The sequence below is a fragment of the Felis catus genome, chromosome D2 (assembly GCF_018350175.1).
Source record: "Felis catus isolate Fca126 chromosome D2, F.catus_Fca126_mat1.0, whole genome shotgun sequence".
Lineage (NCBI taxonomy): Eukaryota > Metazoa > Chordata > Mammalia > Carnivora > Felidae > Felis > Felis catus.
The window spans coordinates 61,519,756-61,544,150 of record NC_058378.1 but is presented as its reverse complement, the minus strand read 5'-3'; the positions used below and the strand labels follow the sequence as shown (position 1 = coordinate 61,544,150).

The 24,395-nt window shown below is 44.1% G+C and overlaps 1 protein-coding gene across 2 annotated transcripts in view; it reads right to left on the bottom strand.

The window, feature by feature from the left end:
* PDCD11 (programmed cell death 11) overlaps positions 1-24,366 on the bottom strand; it is a 43,948-nt gene extending 19,582 nt beyond the window's left edge. For both annotated transcript variants that reach the window (XM_023240881.2, XM_023240882.2), the window contains exons 1-19: positions 24,216-24,366; positions 22,523-22,635; positions 21,338-21,469; positions 19,537-19,704; positions 17,912-18,073; positions 16,483-16,606; positions 15,806-15,987; positions 11,489-11,596; positions 9,744-9,950; positions 8,973-9,097; positions 8,729-8,789; positions 7,933-8,079; positions 6,478-6,729; positions 5,774-5,908; positions 4,829-5,023; positions 3,811-3,981; positions 2,667-2,886; positions 1,738-1,887; positions 1,193-1,308 (exon numbers count right to left, since the gene is read on the bottom strand). In XM_023240881.2, the coding sequence (XP_023096649.2) occupies positions 1,193-1,308; positions 1,738-1,887; positions 2,667-2,886; positions 3,811-3,981; positions 4,829-5,023; positions 5,774-5,908; positions 6,478-6,729; positions 7,933-8,079; positions 8,729-8,789; positions 8,973-9,097; positions 9,744-9,950; positions 11,489-11,596; positions 15,806-15,987; positions 16,483-16,606; positions 17,912-18,073; positions 19,537-19,704; positions 21,338-21,469; positions 22,523-22,615 (2,748 nt within the window). In that variant the 5' untranslated portion in view covers positions 22,616-22,635; positions 24,216-24,366. The remainder of the gene's footprint in view (positions 1-1,192; positions 1,309-1,737; positions 1,888-2,666; positions 2,887-3,810; positions 3,982-4,828; positions 5,024-5,773; positions 5,909-6,477; positions 6,730-7,932; positions 8,080-8,728; positions 8,790-8,972; positions 9,098-9,743; positions 9,951-11,488; positions 11,597-15,805; positions 15,988-16,482; positions 16,607-17,911; positions 18,074-19,536; positions 19,705-21,337; positions 21,470-22,522; positions 22,636-24,215) is intronic.
* Between the last annotated feature and the right edge of the window lie 29 nt (positions 24,367-24,395).

The following is a 24,395-nucleotide window of genomic DNA, read 5'->3' as shown; positions in this document are numbered from 1 at the left end:
TCACTCACTGGGCAGTGCGGGGCTGGGGAAGCCCTCTTGATCCCAGGGGAGCCAGGCCTAGTGCGAGTTGTAACAAACTAGCTTTCACTTCCTTGACCTAGCCTCCCCTCCTGTTACTGAGGTGGCCTGACTAAACTCAAGGCACTAAATCAGAATCCCGGGGACTTCGCTTTTATTTTGATTTCAGATTCCCAGGTCCTATCCTAGAACTAGTGAAACCAGAATTTTAGAAGTTACTGAGGTGATTCTGAGCATAGCCGGATGCCCCCTAATGGTTCTCCAGCTTGAAGATGCTGTGTTCCTGACTTTCATTGCTCCGCTGCATCCCATCCAATTTCTTCACCTTTTCAACCATTCACCAGAGGCATTCCTGAGAGCTTATTGTGTGCAAGGCATTTAGCCTACCTTTCCCCAAAATCCAACCTGTGCTCACGCCCTTATGTGCACCGGCTTCACTTAGATAAATTAGGGACCTGCCAGAAAACTTAGTGAGGGATTAACTTTGTTTCTATTTCTGTTTTCCCAAGTCTTAATTATAGGCAACCAGACATTAAGAATCATTATGCATGTAATTCTCTCTACCATACCCTACACAATTAGATGCTTAAGAAGTACTTTAAATGATGACCAAATATGTATATCATCCAGAGGGAAATACTACAAATGTTGAGATTTCCCTCAAACCCATTCTTCTCTCACACAAAAGTGTACAGGAGAGGGTGTAGATGAACAGCCTGGAGGTCAGAAGCACCCACAGACATGTTCTGTTTGGTTCATACGTTTTAAAAAACACAGTTTCCAATGTTTCCCACATTTATTTCAAATAAAAATCAAATTCTGCCTTCTCTTAAAAATCAGATGCAGCAACCCTAGATGCAGATGTTCCTGCTTAGCCACGAGTCTAAATCATCTCTGCCCCTCTATGGGCTTCTCATGCCCACTTCAACTCGTTTACGTGATCTACCTGGCCCTGGAGACTGGGTGACCACATAATTTATCACTGGAACCAGAGGGCAAGTCAGTGCTATTAATAACCACACCAAGAGGTATAACCATGACCCGGACAAAGCCAGACATAATGATCCTCTTATCTATAGCCATTTGCATTAGAACCCCTGAGCAAAGTGTGTGGGGCTAAAGAGGTCCGCAATGCCTTCGAAACCAGGGGAACGGAAATCATCCACAAGCTTACCTTTTTAGCTTTTCGATTCACCAAATCGTGGCAAAGGGAAACATGTACCTCCAACTTCAGCATATCAATATTTAAGATTACAGCCTTCTTTTTCTGCCCAGGTTCCACCTCTTGCCCTGCAGTGCAGAAAGAATCAAACACAACGTGATCACCCTCTTGGAGCAGGGAAGGAAGCATCTGCTCAAGAGTCTTGCAAGCCCTTAGGCACAAAAAAGAAAAGACAGCATCTGTTCTGGGTCTATAGGGCCTAGGAAAACCAAAAGTCTGGCTCCCATAATTCAGGTTCAGGTGTGCCTTAATTTATGCACCCTGACAGACAAAAATCTAGACTTACCCAATTATAACAATAAAAGGATTCACACCTAAACATCCTTTAACATGCTGTCAACTGCATTGATTTTCATTCATAAACGACAGGGATGACAAAATTTTCTACTGAATCAGCTCATCTACACTATGTATTTGGAAATTCTGTATCCAGGAAAGGGAACAATAAGCAAAGAATTTCCCCCAAGAACCACGAGGGGCAAGACAGAAGTGCTCACCTGCCCGATGATATCTGCTCGCTCTCAGGACCAGGCCAGGCACTGGGCCCTCACTGAACACCACAGAGCCATCCTCCAACACCTCCTGCACCTCTAGGTCAAGGACCATCCCTGGAATCATCTCAGCCAGTGTCTGGATCAACACAGAGTCTGCCAGATACCCAAAGGAAACAGGGATTAACAAGCAGAAATGCTCACCATTCTTTTCCTTTGGAAATGTGCCGCCATGCCGGGGACGGCAGAGCATTGCAAGCACTATGAAGGTAAAGTCACTTTGGGTAGAAATATGTGATACCCATGAACACTCCTATCGCAGGCGGAGAGAACTATGCCTCTTACCAATCCTACCTGGCCACAGTTCATGAAAGTAGCCAACAAATACCACAAACACACCCTTTCCTTTGACTTCTGAATTTTCATTGCTTCTGTTTGGAATCTACCCTCTCAAGCTTCTTATTCCCAAATCCCATCAGGGTGCCAACAATCCTACCCACGGTTCAAAACAGGAAGATCAGCATAATTCCTCATAAAGTCTTCCAGAAGGTCCCTGTTCTATTCTATCATTCACCAGATATTTGTTGAATAAAAGAGCAAGGGAAAAGGTGAATGGATTCACAACAAACGCAAACCTGAGGCCATAGAACTAAGGGAAATTTTGGTGTTGGTCTGGCAGGGAGCACAAGGGGGACCTGGAATCTTTATCTGAATCTGGGTGGTAAACAGGAATGTTCATTTTATAAACATTCACTGAACTGTACCCTAAATGATTTATACCCTTTATACAGGTTATACTCCCACTAGAAGAAAAAAAAATGTTTATCCAAATTGTTTGCAGTATCTGGGAAGCCCAACAACTCATTGGAACAGATGGGCATGACGTGTGACACACGCCCTCACCCGCCCCTCATCCCCAGGCCCCGCGCCCCCACCTCGGCTGCTCATGAGGCTGCGCACACCCTGCCGCTCTTCCAGGCACTGGCTGAGGAGGAGGAGGCTGGTGGTAGCCAGGTCCCCTAGACCGCAGTCCGACAGCCGCAGAGACAGCAGCATGCGCTGCTTCTCCTCGTCCACATTGGTCACCTTTGCAACCACCGTCTGCCCCTCGACAAAGTGGTCACTTGTGGAGGTCACAAACTTGTCACTCATAATCTAAAGGGAAGAGTGGGCAGAAATTAAGAAACAAGTATCTGTCAAGACAACCCATTTAATGCCCCCCCCGAAAAGAATGTGGGGTGGGGTGGGAGGGAGAGATGGGACCCAGGACGCCCGCCCCCTCCAAGCTGTCTCTAAGCACAACTCTACCCCTCTTCCAGAAAACCATATGAGGCCCTGGCTGTCCAACCCAACCTCCTAGAGGGCACCCAACCAAGGAGGCACATCACTGGCAAGCCAGAGGAACCCGAGCTGCCCATGTCTCTAACACCCATGGTAACCCTCTGCCCCATGCTACACATGCGTCTGGGGGCTTCCCCTCTGCTCCCATTGTTAAAATTGCTCTGGCAAGGATTGCAAATAAGATTTGCCCAGGGAAAAAAATCAGGGAGACAAACTTCTGGGAAGGAAGAAGTATTTATGAATTATCTGTGGCAGGAGTAACAACACACCATTTGCTTGCAGTGACGTTGGCAAGATTCCTCCCAACTCCGGGTCTCAGTTCATTCAGCAGGCATGAGGGGGTTCAACTATGGGATCACTAAGATTTTTCCCAGTCTGAAAAGTCTATGAATTTGATGACACTATGGTGGAGGGGATCATTTCAAGGGTGTTCTGGTAACATAACACCTCAAAAACCTCAGAAGGTTGTAAAACCTGTACTCAGCGGCTCAGGAAAATCAACTTCCAGGTCTATACATACCCAGAGTATAGAAACGAAGGTGCCTTTTCCTCTAGGACACAGCCCTGCACCAGGACACACATGGCTGGGCAAGATCTCAGCCCCATTCCCCGCAGGTGCCTTTTGCCTTGCCCCTGAAAATCTTTCAAGGCATTCGGGTATCCTGCTCCTTTCCACCCTCAGGTTCCATGACCCTAATGTCTCTCCTCCAACACTCTTGGGCATGGAACTGAACTCACAGCTTTGGGGGCCAGTCCACTAAGGCCTGATGGGAACTGGACGAACACACCGTAGTCCTTGATGCTCTTCACAAAACCAATGAGCAGCATCCCAGGATGGATTTCTGAGAAGCTCTTAGGATCCTGGCCGCCCTCCACGGTGGAAACCAAAGCTGGCTTCCTGCAAAGGAGCTGGTAGCACTTCGTCAAGGAACATTCCAGAAGAGGCAGATGAACTTATCCATCCATTTCCTTTTTCCACCCTACATCCTCTGTTGCTACAATGGTCTACGCATGCAGACCAGCAACATTAGCATCACCTGGAACTTGTGAGAAATGCAAATTCCCAAGCACTGCCCCGGACCTACGAACTCTGGGACGAGCCCAGCAAGCTGGCTGAACAAGCCCTCCAGGTGACTCTGATACACACTCACGTTTCAGAACCAGTTTTCTCCTTCTCCCTATGAATTCATCTCCAGATTACCGGAAGAGACAAAAAAAGGGACCGGCTCAGCCCTGTGGTTTGGCAGCTGGATCTGCCAGTCTTCACACAACCCTATCTCACCTCCTCTGCCTATCTGCACTCTAAGGAGATTTTATTTTACATTCTGTGTAAATAACATCCTACTGCCTCTTTTCTGGCAGTGTCCTCCTTCGAGGTGCACACACCAAGACCAAGGGGAATATGCTGAGTCCCATATGGGGGGGGACAGGAGGAGGAAGATAGCACCTACCTTATGAATTGTTTCAGCTCACGGGGCAGGCGCTGAGTGTCTGAGAAGGCAAGGTGTGCTACTGGAAATATCCCACTGGGACTGGCAGGCCACACCGCCCCCTCTGGACTGGACTGACCAGCATCTGCTGATAGGACTTCAATCCTCTTACTTTCCACCAGGTCTGGTCACTGGTCTGGTTTTTTGGAGGCACTTCTGAAGTCAAATGGCTGACATTTCCCCAAGGGGTTTCCAATGAAGAGCAGAGCCTGACCCAGAATCTTCCCCCAAGGGCCCATGGCTCACCAGATACCAGTAAAGGATACAACATGTCCCTCACTCTGGCTCAGACACAAGACTCTGTGAAGGATGTCGCCAGCCTGGAGCCAGTGATACAACAGAGGGCCGTTGGCGACATGGTCCGACAGATGAGGAATGGGGAGGAAAGCAGGGACGTTGTGGGGCAGAACAGCCACCTCCAGCCCATCCTTGGTCTTCTCTAAAACCTTTACATCCACCAACTACTCAGGAAAAGAAAAACAAAAAATAGTACTTATCTTGAGCAGACAGCAACCACACCTGGCTCAGGCAGACATAAGAGGTATCAAGTTCCAGCACCAGAGATATGGAGAGGTCAAGATCAGAGAAGCAGCTTTCTTCCACACCGCTGCCCCCAAAGACCCCGCAGGTACGCACACGCACATACACCCATACACCCCGGGACCCACTTGCACACTCATGTCACTTTTCTCCCAAGGGGAAAGACAGTCTCACAGGCTGGTCCTAGAGACCAGAGAGGAAAAAGGAAAGAGGACAGCAGTACACCGCTGAAAAGTCAGACCATAATGGTGCTTTCCTGGACAGCTTCCAATTGCTCTGACACACAGAAAGAACCCTGTCTCGAGGTCTTCAGTTCTCTCTACCCCCAGAATCTTTTTTTTTTTTAATGTTTGTTTATTTTTATTTTCAGGGAGAGAGAGAGAAAGAGAGGGAGGAGAATTGAGAGAGGGAGAGAAAGAATCCCAAGCAGGCTCCATGCTGTCAGCACAGAGCCCAACGTGGGGCTCGATCCCATGAACTGTGAGATCACGATCTGAGCCAAAATAAAGAGTCAGATGCTTGACTGAGCTACCCAGGCACCCCTCTAGCCCCAGAATCTTATCTAGCTGCCTTTATCTTTCCCGCCATGGATCCCAGTGCCCCACGTGTCAGTGGCACCCTGCTTTCTGTCAGTGTAAACTAAAATAGCTTGTCTGGAGAAGTCCAGGTACCTGTCCAACACTAACAGCTCTTCTTTTCTTCTGACTGTGTCCCGTATGCTCTCTCTTTGGATCACCCAGCAGCTTGAAGGACAAGAGCATCCTCTCTTTAGATGGCTCACAGTTCAGCACCGCAACCTTCACCACCTGGTGAGAAACCACACTTGCCTGGTGAACTCTTCCCAGCAAGCCTATGAGGCCCTAGAGAGAGCTGCCCTCAGTGAGCACTGCAGAGTGAGATACACCAAGACTCTGGATTAGATCAGAGGCAGTGGAAAGAAATGTACTGAAAGCTACACAGAATCTCAAATCAGCCTTTTGGGTGAAAGGAAGACATGAATACATTTCTGGTACAACCCCGAGCTTTAAACAATTATTTTTCCTAGATAAACCCCGACTCACTAGTTTCTTGGCACTGCCACCTTGTGGTGACAGTGGCCTCAGAGCAACTTCTGATGGGAGGGACACTGGTATGTTGTAGGTAAAGACTATTTTCTATCAGGTTGTGGGCTTGAGGTCCATTAGTTTGCTAGCTTTTGCAGAACCCCCTTGAGGGGTTCTGTCAGTTCTGTTCTACAGCTCCTCCACTCAGCTGGCTCAAGCCCACTGCCCCACATGCTCATTCCTTATCCCTTAAAAAGTAGTCCTCCTACAACTCCTTAAAATCTGTGTTCATGGGGTCACCAAGGATAAGGGCCTATTGAAGGAAAGGTTACCTGGCCGGTGTAAAAGACCCTCTCTGGGTCAGGGACATACTCAGCACTGAGCTCGTGCTTGGGCACTAGACCCTGCACATCATTGTAGAACTTCACAATGCAGCCATAGTCCTTGACTCTGAGGATGAAGCCGTGTGTCTGCAGACCAGGCTTGGCATCGGCATAGCAGGTAATGGCAGGCAGTTTGGACTCAATCAGGGTTTTCTTCAGGGTCATCATCAACTTCTTGGCTTCAGGATCACAAAGCAAAACCTAGGGGAAGGATACTAGTCGTCATCAAGTTACCCGGTATCAAGAGAGCCACTGGACTAGTCTCTGCAACCTCTGAACCCAAAGGCCATGGTCAGTGCCTGAGAACCTGCTATCTCTTTGCCTCTGAGTACTGTCAGAGGCAAATCCTCCCTGCTCCCTGCTGGGACGACAATCTAGGGAGGATTCACCTATTTCAAATGTACTTCCTCCCACATAACAGAATGAACCATCAAACCAATTTACCAGCTCAGTACTGTGTATTAGTTATAAATTAAGGCCGAGAGATCCAACCATCTCTCATCCCTCAGGTTATCTCCTAAAGGGCAGAGAAATTCCTCTACTTCTAACCTCCTGACTCCACTATTGTACAATCTTGCACCAATGGGTGATCAATACCTATTTTGACTCAATAATTAAACAAAATGAGAGGAAGAACATCTAACATTGTGACTGGCTGCACAAACCAGGCCCTATGCTAGCCACTGCTAACCACACGTAACCTTCACAACTCTGCAAAGCTTCTCTTGGGATTCAAGACTTTGTTATAAACCACTCATATTTCAGCAACTTAGCTTGTCTATTTCTGGGCCTGACACACATCGCTTGCTCCTCCTCAAATCCTTTCCAGTTCAAGTACCACCTCTGCCAGAAATCTAGAAGACATTATTGTCATAGAGACCTGAATTTGAAAACTGGTTCTGCCATTTATTAACTCTGTGACTTCGGGCAAGAAATTTCACTTTCCTAAGCTTTCACTTCCACACCCGCAAAATGAGGATAACAGTACTTACTTTATACGGTTGTTTTCAGGATTCAATGATATAAAGCATGTCATGAGCCTAGCATAGCAACTGATACAAAATACATGTTACACTGTAGTTACTATTGACATCATCAATTATTCTTGCTGGCCCAGCCCACTGTCACCTCCCCTTGGAGATACGATTATAGCACACAGCCTGTACCAAACCATGTGACAAAAGGTCGCACAACAGCCTGCTCTTTTCATGTATGAATATTTTAACTCTCAATTATATTACACAATTCTCAAGGGCAGAGACACACTTTTCTCTTCCCAAAGCCAGGCACAGCACCACAGATGTCAGATGGTCACTTTGTGGAAAAAGGCAGAAACTTCAGCTGAAAAGCAATGCTCTCTTCCCATCTGGCCAAAACCCCAAGGAGACCCTTCAAGAAGCTCACCCGGCACTTGACCTCATCCCCAATGTGGTATTTCTTCTCTGGATTCTTTATCAGGATGTCGGCCAGGTGTATTGGAGGTACCAGGCCCCTGATTTGTTCGCCCACTTTCACCAGCATCCCATATGGCTTTATGGTCAGCACCGTGCCCTAGGGAGTCCAAAGAAAAGAAGTCATCATGCCTCAAGAATGGTTTTTCTTCCACCTCTTACAACAAAGCATGTCACATCTCTTTCAAAGCCCACCTTTCCAGACTAACTGTGCCCGTTTTTCCAGATGTCATGGGGTAAAGCACGTACCCCACACTGATTTGAAGGCAGTATGGTTGATTCATGGGAATCTTCACATCTTTTTGTGGGAGTGTGTTCTTTCGGCCTACCTCACAAGCACATTCTCTGAAGGAGAGATCTATGTCTCCTAAGGAATGAACTCTACATATAAAGGAGATCTGCTCAACTGGGGCTAAATGGTTAGACAGGAGAGGCAACCGCAAGTGACTTACTAACATCACAGGAGCTCAACTATCACAAAATTAACTTTTGACCTGGTCTAATAAACACCATCAAACCCCAGGATTTATGATCTACTGCCTCTGTGTAGCTGGGTGATGCTATTAAGACCTTACCTTGAATTAATTACAAGTTACTCCAGGGAAGAAAAAGAAATGCCACTTAACAGGTAGAGAAAAGGAAGGTGACTTTAAATGTGTTCACATGACAACTAATAAGCTAACAGTTAACCTGTGAACTAAAGAATGTCTGAAGGTGGAAGGGTATCTAATTATGTGCTTGAGTCTTACCTTTACCAATGCCCCAGGTTTGATGTCATGGTACCTAAGGTATTGAGCTTCAATAACAGATCTAGAACAAAAAGAAAATACAAGATCACATAAACCAGGGCAGAGGCTACCTAAAATTCAGGGCTACCAGAATCATGCTGGCAAGAAAGAGAACCCTCACCAAGCCAGGCCAGGAGAAAGTGTGAACGTGCACGCACAGAGGGGCCCATCTCCACAGCCCCACATGAGCTGATGACAGACTTACGTCCTCAGAGAGAGCAAAGCCAGTTCATCCATTTGACTGTAATCGATGATTCTACACTTGTGGGTGTTCCCTGGCTTGAAGGCCTCGGCATTGAAGACGTTCTTAGAATCGGAGAGATGGCTGAGCTACAAAGTACCAAGTGATTAAGGACAAGCCAGAGACTGTAGATCTGAGGCAATCAGGTATGGAAGCACGTGACATAACTCAACACATTTATCACATACCATAAAAACAGTAGTCTGATTGCCTGTTAAAATAATTCTTCTAACTAAAACACTGTTCTTTACTATCACAGACTCTCTATAAGGTCAGAGAACAGTCTAGATCATGGATCAGTATACTATAGTTCACAAGTCAGTGCCTATTTTTATAAATAAAAGTTTTATTGACCACAGCCATGCCCGTTCATTTACATACTGTCTATGGCTGCTTTTGGCTTTAACAATAGAGTTGAGTAGTGAGGACAGAGATCATATGGCCCACAAACCTGAAATATTTACTATCTAGCCCTTTCAAAAACTTTGCCAAGCTCTGGTATAGATCTTAACACACTCTTGTACCTACCATCAACCAGGTATCAAAATAAGTCAAATTAATCCTGAAGAATTCTAACAGAACATACATTGTTCTAATCCCTATATAGAGTCCACCACACTTGGGAATATTCAAAAACAGGAAACTAATACAAAGGATGAAGGAAACAAACAAGGACCCACGTATCCCCAAAGTCCTTCTAGGGGTAAATCCTGGTGAAACAAAGAGCCTCCTCACCCGGGCATAGGCCAGAGCCCCATCCTTCAGCCTGAAGGTGGCCCCAGCCTTGCTGGAAAAGCTCTGGACAGGAACATCCTCCAGCACTGCTCCCAGGTGCTGGCAGGAGAGCCGGGTGAGTGAGCGCCCAGGCTGCAGGAAGATGGGGCGCAGGCTCAGCCTCACAGCCCTGGTCCGAGGATGGACACAGAGAACACAGGCCCTTACCTACACAAGGGAAAGAGCATAATGAGCAGGAGGCACACAGAATATAACGCACCCAAAGCAGACCTTCAAAGGCCAAGACTCAACATGTGCTGACCAGGTTATGGATATAAGTACTCCTATCAGCTTGTGCGATCAAGCAGCATGTGGAAACATCCAACAAAATGTCCCAGAAGGACTATCTCCAACTAAATCAATGCTTACTCAAGGTCAGCAAAACATATTAGGGTCCCCTCAATACCATGAGGCTAATAATACATATGCAGCAGAAGCCATGTACTGGCATCACTGTATCAGAGGCTCATCTGAAATATACCAGAACAGCCTGCTCTGAGCACAAGGCTACAGCACACAAAACGCCTGCACTTTGTTTACAAATATGATTATAAAGAGAAAAAATTATTAGAAAAACATTTACCAATATGTGGTAGGAAAACCAGTTTAGTTAAAAAATACGTCTATATAGGCGCACCTGGGTGGCTCAGTCGGTTAAGCATCCAACTTTGGCTCAAGTCATGATCTCAGTTTGTGGGTTCAGGCCCCACGTTAGGCTCTCTGCTGTCAGCGCAGAGCCCACTTCAGATCCTCTGTCCCCCTCTTTCCTTACTCCTCCCAGCTAGCGCACACACTCTATCAAAAATTAAACATTAACAAAAAAAAGGTTCAAAAAAAATGTGTCTCTACAGAACCCAACAGCAATGTTACTGTTAAAAACAAAAAAGGAAAGAATCATTTTAGAATTCTTTTTAAAACTCTGAATAACATATATTGGGATTTTCTTCCCAAATATCCATGTTCATTGTAAAAAATTTAGATAAGGGTAGAAAAAAAACACCCAGAGTTAATCATTAACACCTGACTGTAAATCTTCCAATATTTTAAGTAAGCGTACTATTAAAAAATATTTTCAGGGGCACCTGAATGGCCCAGTCAGTTGAGCATCTGACTCCTGATTTCAGCTCAGGTCATGATTCCAGGGTCGTGGAATCAAGCCCCACATCAGCTCTGCCCTGAGTGTGGAGTCTGCTCAAGAGTGCTCTCTCTCTTTTGGCCCCCTCCCTCTCACTCTCTGTCTGTCTGTCTGTCTGTCTCTCTCTCTGCTCCTCTCCCCCCGCTTGAGCACTCTCTCTCAAAAAAAAAAAAAAAATTGCTTTTCAAAGTTGGTTCTGCTCTATTCTCTTCACAGCACTTCTAAACACATTTTTCTATTTAAATATCGATTCTGTTCTTTTACATTAAATATTCTTCTTAAACACTTTAAATGGTAAGAGCAAAAGATCCACTACTCACTCCCTAAAATCAAACTACCTAGAAGAGTAATAAATGCAAACTACAAGTTGCCTTCTTTTTCACAGGCTCCATTTCTCATCTCAGTCCACAGAAATAACTACGGTGGCTTCCTGTGGTCCTTCCAAAACACCTTTCCTTCCCCTCGCCGCCTCTAATACCCGTACACACGCAGCCCTAGGACCGGCCCATAGCTAACTGCAACACTGGACAGCTGTTTGGGACACAAATGGAATCAAGAAAACATTTCTTACTGTTTGGTTTGAGAAGTATGTTCCAGCTTTCTTGGGATCCAAGTGCATAAAGTCAACCAGGCCAGTGAAGAATGAGAGGAAGTTCAATATAAGGCCATGTGGAGTCACCTGAAAACAAACAGAAGAAGCCAAGAATGTAAGAGACGTTGTGCAGATGAAACACTCAATGCTACATTTTCCATAACCACTGTGTATTTCTCCTCCCCCAGCTAACCCTTGACAATCTTTCTTCTTATAAAATTAAGTGGCAGGGCAACTCCTGGCTCTGGCTGTTTCTTTATTCAGTAAGCTTACCTCCCCTCAAACCTGAGGGGACATCAATCCTCCAGTCCTCGGGATTTCCATATGGAATGGAGGACAATTTGCACAAAGACCCTCAGGGAACCGTCAGCCTGACAACGTGGACAAATTGTTGCTAACTTGGTGATTTGCCCAGACTCAGAAGGCAAAACCCAAATGCATGCAAAAGGGAGATACTGACCACGCTGATTTATCCTACAGAGCCCCCCAAAAGCTAAGTAATTAGAGGTGACAAGCACCTCAAAAGAAAGCAGTGAGGCAGATGACTGAAATCAGGGAAACTAAGTTAGATCTCCAGGTCCTCTCCTCACACCATAGGGCCTGCGCCTCTCCCGCCTCCACAGGAAACCTGTATGAGACTGAAAAGACAGAGGAGTGCAAACTCTGAAAATGCAGATTAAGAAAAATTCTGAACATCATACAGATATAGACATGGAGACATCCAGCCCCTCTCCCACCTATCTCTCAGGCAGCCAAGATATCACCCCCCTGAGGAGAGATTAATAGATCCTTTCTAGAAAAATCTGACATGCCAGAGACCTGTAACCGTGACATCTGGAGCTTGCTCAAAGTCTGCTAGCTCCTGATCCTGACACTGAATTCAGCCAGTCAACAAGTCCCACCCAACCAGGCACACCACATTTTATACCACCTCAATGATAAGATGGCAGTCAAAACACAAATTCAGTAGAGGAGATAAAATTAAAGTTGAGGGACTCTCCCAGAAGGTAGGATCTAGATAAATACATGCACATGCCAAAACAAAGGGGAGAAAAAACATAAGAAAATTAGAAAACTGATAATTAAGTCCAACCATTCTATCAGGAGTTTAAGAGAAAGAAGAGGAAATTATACTTAAAAAAAAGTGGGGGAGTGGGGGATGCCTGGGTGGCTCAGCTGGTTAAGCATCCGAATCTTGATTTGGCTTGGGTCATGACCTCATGGTTCATGGGACTAAGACCGAACCTGGACTCTGCACTGACTGCATGGAGCCTGCTTGGGATTCTCTCTCTCCTTCTCTCTCTGCCCCTCCTCGGCTCACTCTCTCTCAAAAATAAACAAACATTAAAAAATTAAAAAAATTAAATCTTTTTTAAAAAGTCTGATAAGGGGCTAGTATCCAGAATATACAAAGAAATCTTACAACTTAATAAATAAGAAGACAACCTAATTTTAAAATAGGCTAAAGACTTTTGAACAGATATTTCTCCAAAGAAGATATACAAATGGCCAGAATACAACCAGTGCATGAAAAGATGCTCAACGTTACTAATCACTAGAGAAATGTAAACCCCAATCATAAGGAGATGCCACTTCCCACCCAAGAGGACGGGTATAATAAAAATAAAAAACAAATGTTTGTGAAAATTTGGAGAAACTGAAACCTTTAATTGCAGGTAGGAGTGTAAACCGGTGCCGTCCCTTTGGCTGTTCCTCTAAAAAGTCAGTTACCATATGACCCAGCAATTCTATTCCCAACCATAGGCCTAAGAGAAATGAAAACTTACATCCACACAAAAACTTAAACATGAATTTCACAGCAGTATTACTCAAAACATCCCAACAATGGAAACAACCCAAATGGCCACCAACTAATGAATGGAAAAACACAATCTGTCATATCCATAGTGTGGAATATTATTTAGCCACAGAAAGGGATGAACCACTGCTACTTGCTACAACATACATGAACCCTGAAACCATGAAAACATCATGCCAAGTGAAAGAAACCAGACACAGAAGGCCACACATTATAGGATTCCATTTATATGAAATACCCCCAAGAGACAAATCTAGAGACAAAAAGCAGAGCCAGAGGCTTGAGAGAGACAGGGATGGAGACTGACCACCAATGGGTACAGGGTTTCTTTACGGCGGTGATGCAAATGTTCTGGAATTTAACAGTGGCGATAGGATGAACATTGGGTATTGTATGGAAACCAATTTGACATTGTATATAAAAAAAATTAAAAAATAGTGGTGATAGCTGCACATCTTTGTGAATACACTAAAAAAAATCACTAAATTATACATTTTTTAAAGGATGGCTCTTCCTATATGTGAATTACATGTCAATATGAATATAGAAAAAAAAAACCAGTAAATACAAGAAATTTTCTCAGAATTTAAAGATCTGCATTTCTGAATTGTAGGACAAATAAATGGAGACAGATCCACACAAAAACAAATCACCATGACATTTTAAAATAAAAGGGATAAAGATAAAATCTTTAAATTCTTCCAAAAATAAAAAATACATTCAAGGAAAAGAGATCAAAGTAACATCAGACTTTTTAACAGCAACAGAGGCCAGATGACAATGGGAACAAGGTCTTCAAATTCCTCAAGTTATTTTTGACAAAAGGATGCTAATCCCAGCTTTACTACCAATCACATGTGAGTGTAGAATAAGGACATTTTTCTACTCTGTGACTCCACTGGGAGAGGAGCTTGGCTTCCAGTGCCTTTTCCCTTTGCTGATTTTGCTTTGCCTCCTTTCATCATAATAAATCATAGTGATGAGTATCACCATATGCTGAGTCCTGTAAGTGTTTCCAGTGCATCAGTGAACCTGGGGGTGATCCTGGGGATCCAACACACTAGGTCAGGAAATCAACCTCCCATGTACCTTTCCAATGATGCTTCTGGAGAATGTGTCATGCTAAAATGAGCAAGTAAACCAAAAAAGAAGAATATATTGAATCAAAGACTCCCATATAGGAGAAAGAGGGGAAGGAGCAGGATGACCAAGAAGGTAAGTCTTAGGATATCGGTTCTGCAGGGTTCCTACCAGAGCAACCAGTCTAGCCTGGAGGAGGATAACAGGAAAAAGGGCCCTAGGTTTAAAAACAACAACAACAACAACAACAACAACAACAACAACTAAGAGGTTATCTAAAGGAAAAATCTTTATGGAAAATTGTAATATAAGGAAAATGCAGGATATACAGTATTATGAAACAGTGACAGGTAGGAAGAGAATTTGGCAAATGACAAAAACAAAGCTGATAATCAGCTCCCAGGAAAAAAGCTGTTCAAGAAATAGTCATAGTACGTTACCTGGCTCAGCACTAAATAATATGTACATCAAACACTGATTAATGATTTAACCAAAATTTAAAATACTGTTAGGGGGTTGGAGGAAGGGAAGGGGAAAATTGAGAGAGCCAAATCATCATCTACCACAGTAAGAACTTAAAACTCAATGCCTAGGGGCACCCTGGTGGCTCAGTCGGTTAAGTGTTTGACTATTGATTTTGGCTCCAACTATGATCTTACAGTTCGTGAGATCAAGCCCTGCATTGGGCTCTGCACTGAGAGCGTGGAGCCTACTTAGGATTCTCTCTCCCCCCTCCTCTCTCTGCCTCTCCCCTGTTCATGCATACTCTCTCTCTTGCTCTCTCTCAAAAATAAGTAAACATGTAAAAAAAAAAAAAGTATTTTATGGGGTGCCTGGGTGGCTCAGTCGGTTAAGCGTCTGACTTGAGCTCAGGTCATGATCTCACAATTCCTGAGTTTGAGCCCTGCGTCGGATTCTGTACTGACAGCTCAGAGCCTGGAACCTGCTTCAGATTCTGTGTCTCCCTTTCTCTCTGCCCCTCCCTGACTCGTGCTCTCTCAAAAACAAATAAAAACATTACAAAAATAAAATTAAAAGTGTAGCGCTTTAAAAAAAAATAGATAAATAAAAGTATTTTAATACTATTTGACCTTTCCAATCAGCACTGTTCAAAAGAAACATGGTCCATATGTAAGCCTATACCTTTAAGTTCTCTAACAATCACATTTTAAAAACTACAAAGAAATAAGTGAAATTTATCTTAATAACACTTTAACCCAATAGATGTAAAATACTGTCATTTCCACATATGGCACTGGCTACATTTCTACTGTGTAAAGCCACATATGACCAATGGCTACACTACTGGACAGCACAATTTCAGGTTGTGTGCATAGCACTACTTCAGTAAAAATTATCTTTATTTTAGAAAATAGTAATGACAATCAATGGCTTACCTTCTGTACCTGGGCTTTGACCACCAGTCCTGGTAGCAAGTTATTAAGGGTCCAGTTTTGCTCCTCAGTAGCAATGGCGGTAGAAACTTCAGAATGACCAATAGATAGACCAACAACTCCTCCGTTACCTTTCACCTCTTCAATAACACAGTTCAGATAATGACCCACCTTCATTTCAGCACCTGCAAGCCCCAGCCCCCCAAAAGGCAAAATACCTCCATGAGAAGGGCTCTTAATTTGGGTTCAAGTAATACCTGAAAAGATCCATGGTTTACCTGCCTAGTTACCATGTAATACCCATGTTCCCAATCTCTCAGTGACCAACTACAAGAGGGGAATAAAGTGACCCTGACTGATCTGGAATCAGCACCACTTAAAAATATGAAAATCTCAACAAGGCAGGAAGAGTGCTGGCTCAGAGGCCCTGGGGGCTCAAATTTCAGGGGAATCTTCTAGGTGAGAAAAAGCAAAACTGGTCCATTGGATCTAAACCCTGTCACTCCCTGGCTCTTCACACATCTTCCCTTTTCTATCAGCTGGGATTAACACTGATTTTAGCAAAGCCAAACAGCTTTTGGGGTCACCATTCTGTCATTTTACTCACCAAACAGCATTTAAACATAATCCCTACACGTACCACCTCACTACCATGTACCTGCCCCTCTTTTTCCCCTCACCTTTGTTCTTCTGTCGGATATATTCGTGGGCTTTCTGCAGTGGCAGGAAAGCTCTGGCCCCACCAACACCAATGTCCACTAGGTAGCCGTGGTCTTCCAGGCTGGACACAGTGCCTGTGAGCAGCTGGAAGAGAAAGCATTCCCCAGAGTTCAAAAGTCAAAGGTAATGGGATACACAACAAACATCTCCTACCAAACATGAATGTTCCCATCATCGATCTTGACATATCATCCGTAATCCTCTCCCACTCCCCCTCCCAATAACTTCTAACTGTAAATTTCAATCCCACTAGAGGATAGAGAAGGGAAAGACATCAAGTTTAATTCTCCATTGGCTTGAGGGATCTTATGGTTTCCAGTCAGTGAAGAGTGTTATAAACAGGTGGGGAATGACAAAGAGGGGTTTCTCCCCTGAAGAATTTCCAAAAGATAAGAAAGACTATTATGTTACACAAAGAGGAATAAACCAGATGGCCTTGCAAGGTCACTCCCAGCGCCATGACTAATCCAGAACTATTCTTCTAGCAGTCATCATGTCTTTTCTAAGTGCCTCCAAGACTTCGAAAAAAGAGAAAAATCTTGCCAACCTCCTGCACATTTCATCAGGAGCAGTGTGAAGTTCCAATCTGGCTCTTACTAGCCATTTTGTCTTTGGCAAGTCACAAACCCGAGTCCATTTTCTCAAATGCACAAAGGTATACCTATCTGCCTCACAGGGCTATGAGAATTTAAGATAAAATGTCTAAAATGCGCCTGCCAAACAGCAGGCTCTTGATGCTTGTCAATTTCCTGCACCTTGGGTTATTTTTATTCCCCTTTCTACCCAGCTTTCAGGCCTGTCCCAAACTGACTGCTTCTACCTAAAGGTTATAAGATCATATTGATCTCCTTCCTCTCAATTACAAGAGCACTTAGAGGAGTGTAGTTTATTCGAGCATGTTTTACACCTATTGGACGTTGACACTTGGAGCTAATTTCTCCTGAATCTCCACAGGACTGGGAGACTCAATAGCGAGCTCCTCATTAGTACAGCTAATTGCCCTGACTACCTGTCTCCTGCTCTCGGAGAGCAGTCCTCAAGCGTTCCCTACAGATGCCAGATAGCCTCTGAAAAAAAAATCTGTAAAGAACAAGTCTTGGTAAGCAAGGCACTTTGTGGAACTCCTCACTCCTGCTAAGCCTCCTTGAAGACTTTTTTTTTTTAATTTGGCCACCAATGAACCTTCCCTTTCTCCCCTCCAAGGTAGTGTGATTACGTTCAAGCCTTCAATTTCCACTAGAGTACCCAAGCATCCTAGAGACTGTCCTTCTCAGGAAAAGACCCACCCCTCTGTGTAAGCTGAAAGTCAAAGGTCACCTAGATACTCCCCAGGAGGCAGGCCAGGAAAAAGGCACATGGTCTGCTCCTCTTCCTTGACCTGATACATACCATGCCGGGCTTCAGGGCCTCAGCAGATAACACTTCGTTGACATTTTTGGGGTTCAGAGATAGCTTGACACTCTTTTTGCCCCCTTCTGTGAAGCCCACACTGCTCACCACACACCTCACCAGCATCCCAGGTGAGAAGAGTTCAGGCAAGCGGGCCAGGTCCTGCACAATACAAATGAGAAAATTCTGATACATACCCCTCCCCTGGACCAATATACCACTGCCCAACCTTGGCTCGGTGGTTTCTCATCCTCAGACCCCAAAGAGCCCAAAAGGCGGATGAAGAGGGTAACCACTCGCCCATAAAGGAAAAGGGATCTATGGCCAAGTCAGTCTTCACTTTCAGTATGAAGCCTCCGTATCTCCCCAGAACAGGCAGATGTAAATGACTTGTCAAGAGTTGTCTGTATTCACCATCTCCGTTTCTTCACCTCCTGCTCCCTTCAGGTCACTGCCTCTATGTTCCACCTCTCACACACCACTTTATCTCCCAATAAAATCACCAGTGACCTCCATGTCACTAAATCCAAATCTGTTCTCCAGTCCTTCTTATATGTGACCTTTAAAAGGCATTTAACACTGGCGCCTCTCCTTCCTTTTTTAAACATTTCCTCCCTGGCTTCCAAGCCCTTCATGTGCTGGTTTTCTTTACTATCCCTCTGGCCCCTCCTCCTTCTTCCAACAGCGACTCTCCTACTCAAGACGTTAAAATACTTGAGGGTCAGTCTTCCTCGACGATCAGTATTTACTCGAGGGTCAGTTTTTCAGTCTCTTCTCACTCTATTCACTCCTTCTAGGCACCCTCTTCCCTCTTCTTAGCTTCAGTCACCACCTACACAGAGCAGTCACACATGCACATTTCTGGCCCAGACCTGTCAGAGCTCTGGAATCACCTGTCTACTGGATGTCTCCACCATTCCTCAAACTCAACACAGCAAAAAAATAAAATCATCATCATCTCTCCCAATCCAGGTCCTCTCTCAGAGTTTCTATCTCAGGATGGCAAGGCTGACCATCAAGTCAGGTACAACAGAAACCCAGGACTCATCCCCCATATTAAACCCATCAGTGCCCATGGACTTTTCCTCCTCAGACCGCAGGAAACCCTGAATGCAACCTGCCATCAGGTGGACAACTACAGTAACCTCCTACCTGGTCTCTGGGCAACTACACATGCCTCTTCAATCTAATCTCTGTGTTGTCTACGTACGAACATTTCAAGGGCTTTCCACTGGTTCTAGAATTAAAAACTAATCCTTAACATGACCTAGCCTCCAGCTAGCTCTCCTGCCCCATCCCACGCCACTTTCCCTTGCTTTCTATGCCGTAGCCACACTAGCCTTCTCTCAGCTCCTTCTGCCTGAACTCCTTTCTTTATTTACCTGGTATACCCTCATCCTTCAGATCTCAGCTCAAGCATTCCTTCCCCAGGGAAGTCTCCCAGGCTCCCTAGGCTAAGTCAAAATCTCCTTATTAAAAAAAAAAAAAAAAAAATTAAAATCCCCTATTATAAACTCTCATGGCACCTTGCACCTGGGCTTCTCAGCATTTAACAAAGTTGTAATTTAACATCTACCTATGCACCATTTAGTTCCAGTTATTGAGTACATTCAGGTCTCCCTTACCTTCAGAGGTTCTTCTTGAGCCACCTGCTCACTCAGCTTTTTGGTGTAAGCATCACAGATTTCAGTCACTTGCACAAAGCCCTTGAGGCCATTGGGGAGACTCACCACCAGTTCCAGTTCATTCACCTCTTTCACACAACCCAAAATCCGCATCCCCTCACACAGGGACTAGAAGAGAAAAAGTGAAATGTGTACAATAGGGAAAAGACCAATGAATGGGATCAGGGGTTGTGGCTTCTAGTCTCAACTCTGACTTATAATTTTTTTTTTTAAGTTTATTCATTTTTGAGAGAGAGAGAGAGAGAGTGAAGAGAAGAGGGGCAGAGAGAGAGAGAGGGAGACACAGAATCCAAAGCAGGCTCCAGGCTCTGAGCTGTCAGCACAGAGCCCGACGTGGGGCTTGAACTCATAAACTACGAGATCATGACCTGAGCCAAAGTCGGATGCTTAACCAACTGAGCCACCCAAGAGCCCCACAACTCTGACTTCTAAAAGCTACAGGAAATACATGTTCCTGTGTCACATGACATGTGTCAAATACACGTCAGAACACTTATCATTGCTGACTGAGCACCGTAAAACAGCACTAGGATACTCGAGGACGTGTGCTTTACTCCAAACATCCCACACTCAAACGCGTGGAGGGGACAACAAAATGAAGGAAGCAGGTCAGTGGAGACAACAGCAGGGTGGGGTGAGGATGTCAGACCTAAAGGGTTAAACCACTACTCAGTTCCATGTGATTACAAATGAGGAAACACGAGCTTGTGCTGTCAGCACTCTCAAATTCTTACAAGAAGCTAGAAAGCACATTTTTTAAAAAGTTTATTTATTTTGAGAGAAAGAGAGCATAAGCAGAGAAGCAGCAGAGAGAGGGAATCCCAAGTGGGCTCCGTGCCGTCAGCGCAGAGCCTGATGCAGGGCTCAAACTCATGAGCCGCAAGATCAGGACATGAGCCAAAACCAAGAGTTGGACATTTAACCAACTAAGCCACCCTGGCACCCCCAGAAATCACATTTTTATGTGAAATTTTCTCTAATGTTAACAAAAAGTTAAGAAATTCTTTTTGTGGGGGACACCTGGGTGGCTCAATCAGTTAAGCATCCGACTTCAGCTCAGGTCATGATCTCACAGCTCGTGAGTTCAAGCCCCATGTCAGGCTCTGTGCCTGGAGCCTGCTTCAGATTCTGTCTCCCTCTTTCTCTGCCCTTCTTGCACTCTCTCTCTCTCAAAAATAAATAAACATTTAAAAAGTTTTTTAATAAAAATAAAAAATTATTTTTCTGAGCGTCATAAAGAACAAACAAAACACCTCTGCAGGCTGAATTTGAATCTTCTCCTTAAGACTTATTTCACTTTTTTTTTCTTTTTTACGACATGTATCCCCAATTATAATCTAAAAATCTAAAGTAAATTAAAAGACGACTTTTCCAAGAGAATCTCCACAGCTGCAAAATGAAATAGAAGCAGAATGGTTGTTAAAGTTATTGCCAGTTCTAACCTATGAATCTACTAATACACAAGTTCAAGTTCAATGAGGACATAAGCACAAGGGGCTCAGCAGCGGCTAAAAAAACAACACATGATCCCAGGCACTGGTTAACAGTCAAAGGCAATAATGCTCAATTCTGAGCACAAACTCCAAAAAGTCTCTACAGGGGGGCGTGCACACTCACATACACGCACACATGTGTGTACAAAAGGAATGAAGGAAAAACAAAAGGAAAGAGGGAAGGGAAACATACACAAACTTAAGCAACCCAAGTAGTTTGTTTAGAACAAGATCAAATTGTAACAAACCTCAATACTAAGGATTTCAAACTTCTCTCTTATAGACTTGCTGTTTTCTCTCTTTTCGATTTTCAGCTTTTTTGTTTTTGCTGGCCCTTTCTGGCTCTTTTTCCTTTTGGTAGATTCCTCTTCAGTAGAAATCTACAGTGGGGAAGAAAGATCTCAAGGAATGAAGAGAAACAATCCTGGACTTTCCTTCCAATTTCAGGTCACCTGTCACCTTGCTTCGTTACTCCTTCACTGCACCCCCTTCCAGTGTTCCTGTAATTCCCGCTCCAATGTCATCTCTTCCATTCTGCCACCTTTGTTCAAGCCAAAGGTGGGAACCTTCGCATTTTCAAAAGCCCCTTCTCTTCTGTGTTCTTCCTCCCTTGACTGGGATGGACACTGGCATCCCCAGGATGAGAAGCAATTTGGAACAGTGTGTGAAAATGGAAGGTGGAAACACGGAGACCAGAGTTAAACTCCCAACACCACCATAACAAGCTATGTGGTTTCTGCTCAACCACATAACCTCTCTCAGCCTCAGTTTCTCATCATGGAATGATGTTCTCTACTCCACTGTAGTTGGACAGATTACATAAAATCCATATAAGACCACACAATCAAATGTTAGTTCCCTTCCCTCTAGCATTTGGAGCAATGCTTACTCTCGGAGAAGATGGTGACTTTTAATGCAAATTCTGACCATTATACATGGCAAGAATCCCATTTAAAAGTGCAATCACCAGCTCCTTTCTCTCCATACTTTATTTTTAATCAATTGAAGTATAGTTAACACACAATGTTACATTAATTTCAGGTGTACAACATAGTGATTTGACAACTCTACACATTATGCTATGCTCACAAGTGTAGCTACTATCACTATAAAATGCTATTACAATACCACTGACTATATTCCCCATGTTGTACCTTTCAGGACTTATTCCATAATTTTTCTCTCCATCCTTAACCAACATGGCAAAAATTCCTAAGAATAAGGAACAACAGCACTGCAAACTCAAGTACTAAATGCCATGTTTCAAAAAATATAGTCTCATGGTGGTATGGACTCTCCAACAAGTTCACTTTACAAAAGCAGACTTCCAAAAGAAACAAATATGGAAAATACCACATTCTCAAACAAGGTTATTCTTCACAAGGACACTAGAAAGTGTTCAGTGAGTCTTACCAAACAAGCACACCACTTACATCAAATAAGTTGTCTTGTTCAACCGACTGCTGGAAAGCTTTCTCTGATTTGTGGGTCTTTCTTGTACCCCCTCGGGGGAAGCTTTCTTCCATGGTTGCTGTGTTTGAGTCTCCTAAAAACAATGCAAAGAGTATCAGTGAGATGTAGCGTTGGTGTCAGATTTCCTAAAGGCTGTGATCAGTGGTCAAGAGGCAGAACTTTCTAGCACCAATGTGCTAAACAACATGGAGGCCTAACAAATAGTTTGATGCTAAGCCTCAAATAACCTATAATTCATCTTTTCAATGGTATCTGCTTCAAACCCACAAGTTCATACACTTCCTCCAGAAAAAGAAGTTCTAGATCCAGTGTAGTAAATATTATAGAATAGCTACAGAGAATAGCTATAGAAACAGACAAATGAATATATAAATCCCTATCTTCAAAGAACATGCACAATTTTAAGAAAATAAAGCAATTATGCAAACAATTTAAAGTACAAATTGGAGGCACTGGCTGGCTCAGTCAGAAAAGCATGCAACTCCTGATCTCGGGGTGTTAAATTTGAGCCCCATGTTGGGTGTGGAGATTACAAAAAAAAACAAAAACAAAAAACAAAAAACCTATAAAAAATAAAATACAAATCAGGGGCACCTGGGTGACTCAGTTAAGTGTACAACTCTTGATCTTGTGGGTTCAAGCCCCGTGTTGGGCTCTGAGCTGGGTATGAAGCCTACTTAAAAAAAAAAAAAAATGCAAATCAAATTATAAGCAAAGAAATAGGAAATGATGAGGCTTCAGTAAAGAAGGCAAGCTTCCTAAAGAAGATGCCTTTGAGCTGTTAAAAGATGAAAAAGATTTTGACAAATGGAAAAGGAAAAGCAGAAGGAATGTGAGAAAAGGCATTCACTTAGAGCCAAATATTTTCAATAATCACCAGCAATTTGTCAAAAAATTGCTCAAAAAGTTGCTGTTTCCTTTCTTTGAAGAACTGTTCCACTAAACCACAGGGAGAATAAATCATAATGATCACAGTTAAATTGTAGAACACAGGTGGGCTTTTTTTGTGAAAGATTTTGAATTAGACAGGAATAGTTTAATGTCTACTTCGATTAAGTCAGAGCCTTAATTAAGGGAAGAAAGAGAACAGCAATCAAAAATATACTGCAGGCTATAAATTGGACAGGAAGAGAGGACTGAAGGAAAGTAAACAGTGTACAAGTCAACTGCAGTACAGAGAGACACCATGCGAATGAGAACCAGGTATAAGAGAGAACGGAGGATAGGAGAAATTAGTTGTGAGAGACACTTGGTATAAGGATCTAAAAAGGCTTTAAACTGTAGAAGAGGTGAAGACCCACTGGGAGGCTTGGATTTGGAATCAGGAATAGGTGGGTCGATGTTTCCTAGAAATAGGAAAGAACCGAGGAGTCTAGTTTGCAGGCAATTTGACCTTAATCTCACTTCAGACAACGGGAAACTGAAGCTTCAAAGAGGCGATGCAGCGGCACAGAAGGAACTTAAGCAATTTGCCAGGGACAAAGCCTGATGTTACAGGGACCACTCGAGTAGAGCCAGCTTCTGAGCTGGGCTGGGGTGGCCAAACCACTCACCCAACCCTGTAGGTCCATGGGAGGGACCCAGAAGACCTAGCCCTGGGACAGTCCTGGAAGCCACGAGGTTTCCTCCTTTCTCGCCCTTGTCCTCGCTTACCAGCCCCGCGACGCCAGCACCTCTGTACTTCCGAGCCGGTATCACTGGAGACACACGCGGAGACCAGCAGACCCACATGCCACCACAGCTCCCCCCGGAAGCGAGGGTGGGCTTAACGCCCTACTTCCGTTACCATGCTCGGTTTTTCAGAAGGGGGTTGTGCGGGAAGGGGGACAGATT